The sequence below is a fragment of the Myotis davidii genome, unplaced genomic scaffold (genome assembly GCF_000327345.1).
Source record: "Myotis davidii unplaced genomic scaffold, ASM32734v1 scaffold276, whole genome shotgun sequence".
Lineage (NCBI taxonomy): Eukaryota > Metazoa > Chordata > Mammalia > Chiroptera > Vespertilionidae > Myotis > Myotis davidii.
The window spans coordinates 84185-93849 of record NW_006287906.1 but is presented as its reverse complement, the minus strand read 5'-3'; the positions used below and the strand labels follow the sequence as shown (position 1 = coordinate 93849).

Sequence of the window (9665 nt, the reverse complement as noted above, 5' to 3'; positions counted from 1 at the left end):
GGGCCCTGGGCCCAGAAGGGCCGAGGGTTGGCTCCCTCCTTGGGGCTGGTGGCCAACCTCCCATGCCCTGCCCTTCCCCCTGGCTGGCAGGCCAGCAGCCGGAGGGCCCCGATCAGCCCTGATTGTCAGCCAGGCCTAGGGAGCCTACCCATCACAAATTTTTGTGCACCGGGCCTCTAGTATAATAATAATGAAAAAGTTTGAAATATTGTGAATTACCTAAATGTGACACAGAAGCATGAAGCGAGCAAATGCTGTTGCAAAAAATGGCACTGAGACTCTCCCTCCCAGGAGCATGCCCATGTCTTTCTTCCCTCTCAGGTGTGCATCTCCCATACTCTTAAGAGTCCCCACAAGACTTGCAACCAGGACAGCAATGTGCAGTGACCGCTTGTCCCAGCTAACCCCTTGATCCTGTCTCCAAGACCCCCTTTTCTCTGACTTCCTCGTGAGCCAAAGCGCCCCATGTAGGCTCATTTCTTTCCTGTAACATCTATATAGAGCCAAATCAGCCCCGCCCAGACTCTCTTCTGTTGCCTCTTCTAACCCAAGCCCTTCCTTTTCCACACCATCACAGCTTTAATAAACATCCTCTCAAATTTAAAAAAAAAAAAAAATGGCACCGATAGACTTACTCAAATGTAATGTTGCCACAAACCTTCAGTTTGTACAAGAAAACAACTCAGTATCTGTGAAGCACAATAAATTATGTTATGCCTGTATTTACAATACACCCAACAAAAGACTCTTATCTAAAATACCTTGAGAGCAAAACAAACTTGTAAATCAATAATTAAAAGGTGGCCCGATGGAAAAGTAGGCAAAGTATTTAGCACTTCACTAAATATGAAACCCAAATGATCAAAGGTATTTAATATAATTAATCAGAGAACTAAATACTTATTCTAGTTTTGTTAAGCATAATGGAAAATTAATAGGAACCTAAATGCCAATAATAGCTAATCAATTAAGATTTCATCAGGTGATAGGAATGCCATTTGGTCTTCACAAATATTTTTAGAGCTATGTTAATAGACTTACAATATATTACAAAGTTTACAGAACATTATCAGTCCCACTTGGATAAAAAAAATATATAAATATATATTTGTAAACATAAATTGCATGAAGGTTGGAAATATTTTTAAAAGTACCTGTGTATGGATGATGGTACTTGGAGTAATTTTAATGACATGTCTTTTTTACTTATTTGTATTATTTTATCAGAGAACATTTGTTTGGAAAATCACAGATAGAAGAAATAATTTGTAGAATAAATGGGCTAAGGAAACAAGTTACAGAGGTCAAGGAAGGTCCCTAGGAGCTTAGAAGTGAGGAAGGTAAAGGTGACGCTCCTGAGGGGATAGGGAAAGGTGCCAGCATGCTCCTGGGAGGGAGATCGCCAATATTTGTATTTTTTAATGTTTCTAAATTAGGCATGCACTGTATAATTTATGTATTTGATAACAGAATGTATCAGATGTAAGGCATTTTATCCATTATGGGAATCAGCTTCCTATTTTTTATTAAATTCTGATGAAATGAACTACCTTCTAGTATTAGAAAAAAATGTGTTCATGCACATAGGCCCATGATTGTGTAGTATGTGCAGTAACAACACAGAATGTAGACTAGTATCAGTATTGCAAAGATATAGATCAGGACTGAGTATCATCCTTTCATTTTCTTTTCACTTAAAAGGGTCCTTTAATTATTTTCTTTTCCATTATTGAAGTTACTACCTAATCTTGTCTCCCCCTTGTAATATTATCTTCTGCCTCCTTTTTCTATTCTTTTTGGATGCTTAAATGCCCTTTATTTACTTTAACAATTTTAAATTTAGTCTATAGAGAGTCTAAAGCTTTTCAAAGGAAGACTGTATTATAAGTTTAATTAAATATAAGAATGGAATTCACTTTGATAGTTTTAGGACCTTAAATTTTAAGATTTTATTTTCTTAATTTCTGCACTTTTCGCAGGATAAAAAAAAGAACATTTTCTAAAGTATCTTTTCTGAAAAAGTAAATATTTGAAAAGTGATTATGGTCATATGGGTTTTATTTTATTATTTTTTTATAAAATGGCAGATTTTTAAAAATTGATTTTAGAGAGGGAAACATCACTGGTGAGAGAGAATCATTGATCAGCTGTCTTCTGCACGCCCCCTACTGGGGATCAAGCTTAGAACCCCAGGCATGTGTCTAACGGAATGAAACTGACCTGGTTCATAGTGTATGCTCAGCCACTGAGCCATACTAGCCTTGCTGGGCATTTGGGTTTTAACAGCAAAGGATTTGTTTTCTGTTTTTTTTCTAAGTTATATCAAGAGTGGTTGTGTTTTTGTTTTGTTTTTGTATTTTTACTTTGAGTGGGATGTTATCTGAAAAATTCAGTAATATATGTGCTGTATTTGTTTGGCCAGGATTCAAGAACCTTAAAGATAAATTTAGGGTTCATTGCTTATCCATATATACTTGTCTGCTTCAACTTATAATTGTTTTTAGATAATTATCCTTTTAATTATTTTTGGAAGTGGTGCCAAAAATGTAAGTAAATATGCATAGATGTATGTAAATATATATACATATGCACACATAAGTGCATTCATACTGTGTAAATTTGATGTATTAAATTTCTTTTAGCCAACAAATGGAATCTTCTTGAGCATGTTTCTAATTGTTTTGCCATTGGAATCCATGGCTCATGGGCTCTTCCATGAATTGGGTAATTGTTTAGGAGGAACATCTGTTGGATATGCTATTGTGATTCCTACCAACTTCTGCAGGTATAGTAATCTAGAATGTAGTAATTAGTAATAACTACTTGACTCTTAATATTTTCTTAATATTTGTATGACGATAAATATAAAATATAGCACATTTTTTAAAAACTATAGTATTTTAAATATATACTACTGTTACATTTTTTATTTATCCCAAATGTTTAAAAGCCTTTACTCTCAGTAAAATTATAATTTTCAGGGTTCAATTTATTTTATTTCTTTATGAAAGTGATTAGGTCAGTGGTTCTCAACCTTCCTAATGCCGCGACCCTTTAAGACAGTTTCTCATGTTGTGGTGACCCCCAACCATAAAATTATTTTCGTAGCTACTTCATAACTGTAATTTTGCTACTGTTAGGAATCATAATGTAATTATATATGTGTTTTCCGATCGTCTGAGGCGACCCCTGTGAAAGGGTCGTTCAACCCCCAAAGGGGTTGCGACCCACCAGTTGAGAACTGCTGGATTAGGTTATATTTTAGCTAGAAATCAGGAAATATGAATGAATTTTCTAAGGAATCATAATATTTTCTTTAAAAAAATGTCCTGTGAAACAGCATGGTAAAATATAATGGAATGTACACTAGACCTGAGAGTCCTAAATCCTAGTTTTGTATTTCCTTAGGGAAATCATACCTTCTCTGAACTTCAGTGTCTTTATCTAAATGCAGATGACAATACCTATTCTGCCCATCTCAGAGGAATATTATGAAGAGCTAGTGAGAATATGAATATAAAAATGATCTCTCCACTGGAGAATGTCATACAAATACGAGGAATTCAAAAGATTGTCAATGTGTGTGTGTGTGTGTGTATGTATGTGTATATAAATGTGTATATATGTATACATACAAATATATTTTTGTATGTATATAAATATGTGTAACTTACTATAGTTTTATTTCAATTTTTTTTATCCCAAATATATGGTAGATCTGTCTGAATCTATAAATATTGCCACATTTTAATTTTTCTTTTATTTAGTTAAGTACCTTTGAAATAGAAAAAATGAGTTCTTTGCCATTAAGTAATCCTGATGAACAAGAATTCATCATACTTTTCCTTGGGGTGAAAAATTTATCTAATTTCAAATATTTGACATAAAAACCCCAAATAAACTATTTGTATTAAATATTTTCCTCCATGTTAAAGGTTTAATAAAAAGTTGAAAATTCTCATTAGAAGTAAAATAAAATAAGATGTGACAACTTGCAGAAGGAATATGTGGAAAAAGTAATTTGCATGGTTATATTTTTTAAAAAATATATTTTATTGATTTTTTACAGAGAGGAAGGGAGAGGGATAGAGAGTTAGAAACATCGTTGAGAGAGAAGCATCGATCAGCTGGCTCCTCCACACCCCCTGCTGGGAATGTGCCCGCAACTAAGGTACATGCCCTTGACTGGAATCGAACCTGGGACCCTTCAGTCCGCAGGCCGGCGCTCTATCCACTGAGCCAAACCGGTTAGGGTGCATGGTTAGATTTTTATTCCATTATAATTTTTGTTTATACATTTCTTCTTTTACTTTTTTGTGATCATTAAATTGTTACCTAAATAAGTATGGAACAAAATGTTTTATTCTTGTAATGAAAACTAAAGTATTATTTGAAAGCTATTGATAATACATGAAGCAAAATGTAAAGTTTTCAAAATTCCTGGTTGAAATTCCTTTCCTAGATAGGATTAATGATTTCCCCTCCCTCAATATCAGTAGTATTTTGATTCTGCTAGTTGTAGGATTTGGTTTATCATCTTTACTAGAGTGTCATTTTACAATTGTTCCAGGAACAGATCTAGGTCTTCAATTAGTATTTAGTAGGATATGGCAGTTTGACTAAATTTTAATGATTATTTTTAAATGCCATTTACTAATAGGCAATTTCTTCTATAATTTATTACCTTAGGTTAGTAAAACTTGAACACCACTTTATAGACTCTTTTTCAATATAGGAATTAAATAAGTATATAATTAAAAATATTGCTTTCATACTTCATTTTTTTTTCTCAAGAAAGAAAAGTTTTTACTATAGTCCCCACCCATGTTCTTGAAATACATTGGGGGTAAAGTTAGTATAATTTTGCTTTTAAAATGTCTTGTCCATTACCAATCATTTGGTGCGAAAATATAAATAAAGAACAAAGAGTGTAGTGCTGTCTACATGTGGAGGTATGTTATTATCCCACCTTTTAGTTTTGTTATTGTTTATTGATAAGAAATAAAATTTTTAGAAACTAGGCTTTGATTTTCAAAGCTTAATTCTTAGCACCAGGAATTTTAGAAAAGGTGATTTTTTTTTAAATCCTGCCATTTAGTAAGCAGAAACTATCATGCTTCTTAGATAATTACTTATAAGTAAGGATAAAAATATGATATAGGATGAATGTTTCTTAAACACTGAAATAATCTTTTTTTTCCTTCTCAGTCCTGATGGCCAGCCAGCACTTCTTCCACCAGAACATGTACAGGAGTTAAATTTGCGGTCCACTGGCATGCTCAATGCTATCCAAAGATTTTTTGCACATCATATGATTGAGACCTATGGGTGTGACTATTCCACAAGTGGACTGTCTTTTGATACTCTACATTCCAAACTGAAAGCTTTTCTTGAGCTTCGGACTGTGGATGGACCTAGACACGATACATATGTTTTGTATTACAGTGGGCACACCCATGGTACAGGAGAGTGGGCTCTTGCAGGTAAAGTCACCTCTGGCACTTTCACTTGTGAAAATGTACCTGGTGTAGAAATCTGTCCTTCATAGGGAAACGTTACATTTTCAGAATTCTGTTTTCTACTTTACAGTTTACCACGTGTATTCAGTGGTCCTCAAACTACCGCCCGCGGGCCACATGCAAATACAAATATTGTATTTGTTCCCGTTTTGTTTTTTTACTTCAAAATAAGATATGTGCAGTGTGCATAGGAATTTGTTCATAGTTGTTTTTTTTAACTATAGTCTGGCCCTCCAACGGTCTGAGGGACAGTGAACTGGCCCCCTGTTTAAAAAGTTTGAGGACCCCTGGATATAACTTTTTTCTTTTTCTAGCATACTTATATAGCATAATTTTAGTAATCTCCAAAGGTTTTGAGAATTATGTCTTACTCTTATTGGGAGAAAAAAATCTATTTGATGTGATACTTGTAATCAGTTTCCCTTTAAATTATTTTGAGAATTATTAAATACAGTAACACTTTACAGAAGCTGATTAAGTTGACTAATACTTTTAAGTTTCTTAATGTTATGGATACTGACTTTCATAGTCTTTTACATGTAGAGTTTTATTTATCCTAGAAAGCTCAATAAAATTTTAAACAGCAGGTGATGTGATATGGTGGGAAAAGCACTTAGGTCAGAAGACCTTGGTTTTGGTCCTAATTTGCCGCAATAGTGTTATTTTAGGCAAGTTACTTAACTTCTCTTGGCTTCGATTCTCTCATCTATAAAATGAAAGGGTGATATTAAATTTCCCTGCCAAGTGAGAAATGAGATCTCTCTATATTATTTATATATGTGTTTGTTGCTCTCACCAACTAGAATAGATACCCTGTAAGTCAAGAGCGTTGTCTTACGAATTATTTGCTTAGCACCTGGAACAGAGCCTGGCACATAGTAGGGGGTCCTTAAGTAATTGGTAGATGGATAAAACTGAGTGAATCATGGAAAAGTAATTTTCTTACGTTAGATTAGAAATACTTCTTTTAGGTATAATTATATCCTGCTTTTTTTCATAAAATAATTTTCATGTATACCCAGGACCCAAACAAAAAGTAAAACAGTTAAAGTAGAAACAGATATTCAGATCAAAGAAAAATAATAAACATAAGTGTTATAGAAAGACAGAGGCAGAGCTGCCTATACATGAACTCCAGAAGGAAGAAAACAAACTTCATGTTAAAGTAGAGATGATTTTAAATCACATGGTCTCACTAATTTCATACCAGATTTGTAACCAAGACTTTATCATAAAAATATTTTTGTGGTTTTTGTTTCTATATATAAATAATTGAACAATCCAATGTCTGCCTAGGAGTAATAGTAAACTAACATTTATTTATTGGCGCATTTGAAGCACAGCTACTATGCTTGCTATTTCATACACATTAGAAATAATCTTCACTTGAAATCCTTTGAGGTAAATACTGTTTCACTTAAATTTTTCAAAGGATGAAATGAAAGCTAAAAGTGGTTACATAACTTATCTATTGCTCATACTATTTTTTTTACATTCACAGTGGCAGGTGTATGAAGCCATTTATTTAATTTTTTAAGTTTTTAAATATATATATTTTATTGATTTTTTACAGAGAGGAAGGGAGAGGGATAGAGAGTTAGAAACATCGATGAGAAAGAAGCATCGATCAGCTGCCTCTTACACACCTCCTACTGGGGATGTGCCTGCAACCAAGATACATGCCCTTGGCTGGAGTTGACCTGGGACACTTTAGTCCGCAGGCTGATGCTCTATCCACTGAGTCAAACCAGTTAGGGCTGCTCATACTATTGATTAGTGAGGAATCATGATTCAAGCCCAGATTTGCCTGACTCCTAGAATATGTTTTTTCCCATTGTACCAAGTTGCCACCAAAGACAAAAAACGTGAAGGTAGAGAAATGACATATTCTGCTTAAGTAGATGTTTTTGTTAGCATGGTTTGCCCATTTTCAAAACATTAGAATGTAAAAGGTAGTCAACATTAAAACTACTTGAATATAATTTATAAAATTATTTTCCTGACCTTAACTTTTTTAAAAATACATTTTTTTATTGACCTCAGAGAGAAAGGGAGAGCGGGAAAGAGACAGAAACATCAATGATGAGAGAATCACTGATTGGCCACCTCCTGAACGCTCCCCACTGGGGATCGAACTTGCTACCCAGGCATGTCCATTGACCAGAATCAAACCTGGGACCCTTCAGTCCACAGGCCGATGCTCTATCCACTGAGCCAAGCCAGCTAGGGCCTGACCTTACCTTTTTAATAACTCAAAATAGAAAACAACTCTTTAACCTTTATGGGTACTTTAATTTCAGGTAAAGAGTAGCATTCTGTGTACTTCAGAGCACAAGAGAAAAAGTTGTAGTCAAAAGATCTTTAGAGAAATAGAATTTCAGACCTAAAAACAGATTATTTGTTGAAAACTTAATGCTTATGATAATAAATTATTTCCAAATTAAATGGGGGAAAGCCATATTTTGATGGTCATGCATAAATCCTTCGTTATTTTGAAGTTTTATAAGAAAGTAATCTTAAAAGTAAGCTTGCTGTTTAGGTGAAGAATTTATTAATATAAAGATTTTTTTATCTTAAAGTCTATTTCAAGTATTTTTTAAAAGACTGCTTTGGAAATAAATTCTAGATGTTCAGTTTACTGGTATTTAAATCAGCATTTTCTTTTCCTTGGAAAAGTAAATAGACACCAAGATAAATATTGTGTGTGTGCGGTGCGTATCTTGTTAAATTTTTATTCACTATCAGGAATAATTTGAAGAGTTAAAAATGCTAAAGTAGGAGTTTATAATAAGTAAATGTCTAGAAGTAGCATTCTGGAATATTATCTTTATATTTTTTTGAAGTATGTCACCAATAAGTTGACCATTGTGGAATCCCTCTGTTAGCCACGATTTGTTCCAAATAAGAAAAGCAGCCATAGACAGAATGTGTAACTCTCTATGTCAGAGACGTTATTATAAAAAGTAAGAAAACAAAACAAAAAACAATGGAGAGACATAGCAGTCCTCCTCATAATTCAGCAACTGTATACTCGCAAGGCCTGAGGCATCTGGCCCCCTTGCTGGTAACCAGGCTGAACCAGGCCCAGAGGCTGAAGCCTCTTTTCAGTCAGTTACTGCCCCAGCCTGCCCCAGACACAGCCCTCAAAGGCTGATTCTGCCTCAGAGATAGTATTGAAAACTGCTCTGAAGAAGATGCTGTAATCCAATCTAAACCAGTGACAACGAGCTCCAGGCTCTCAGAACTTTGTAATTGTTACTGTCTAAAAATCTTTAAAATAGAAACAGCATAACTTTACTTGAGTTAACAAGTTAAGAGCAGGTCAAGAACTAAATATCACTGTGAGAAAGAGAATCTGTATTTGCCCTTTATCCTATGCCTTTACTCGCAGTATTTAGAATATGTAGTCCTCTTACATTTATGGGGTTTCATAATACAGAACCTGGTATTTTTGCTTTGTGGCTTGAGGGTACAAAACAATGATGGCTGTGATGAGAGACAGAAATACTGGGTTTGGCAAAAGTAGGTTTGCAGTTGTAAGTACTGGAAACACAGAGTTTATTCTTGTATTATTATTATCATATTATTTCCCATAGGAACAACTGTAGCCTACTTTTACCTACTTTGTAAATGAAAAATATGTAGATAATCTGTAAAGTACTTTATCACAGACAAACAAAGCTTTTATAATTCACTCTCAATTACTTGAACTGCATGAGATGGCTGTTATCTAAGATAAATGTTAAGTACTTTGTATCTGGGCCAAAAGCCAAATGAATTTTCTCCAATTCATAGGAGAATGCAGAGCAAACCAAAACAGAAGAGACAGACATTGTTTAAAAGATTTTAATGCGTTAGGTCTCTTGTTGATATTTAAAGAGCATATCCTATCTAATAAAAGAGAAACATGGTAATTAGCTGTACCTCCACTACCCTTCCCATTGGCTAATCAGGGTGATATGCAAATTAACTGCCAGCCAAGAAAGCGGCCGGCAGCCAGACACCTTGAAGCGAACATGAGGCTTGCTTGCTCCAGTGACGGAGGAAGCTAACGTTCCCCACCTGCCGCTGCCGGCCTCTGAGCTTGCAATTTGAAACATTGTTACAAATATAGAGGGTAAACAAAACCCCAGAAACCTGCTTTCA

The 9665-nt window shown here is 34.5% G+C and overlaps 1 protein-coding gene across 2 annotated transcripts in view; it reads left to right on the top strand.

Moving 5' to 3' along the window:
• Positions 1–9665, top strand: part of TMEM168 (transmembrane protein 168) — a 29337-nt gene that overhangs the window by 14330 nt on the left and 5342 nt on the right. The window contains exons 3-4 of one of the 2 annotated variants that reach the window (XM_006759661.2): positions 2643–2785; positions 5209–5483. In XM_006759661.2, coding sequence (XP_006759724.1) covers positions 2643–2785; positions 5209–5483 — 418 coding nt within the window. The remainder of the gene's footprint in view (positions 1–2642; positions 2786–5208; positions 5484–9665) is intronic. The other variant, XM_015561292.1, reaches the window with a different exon arrangement.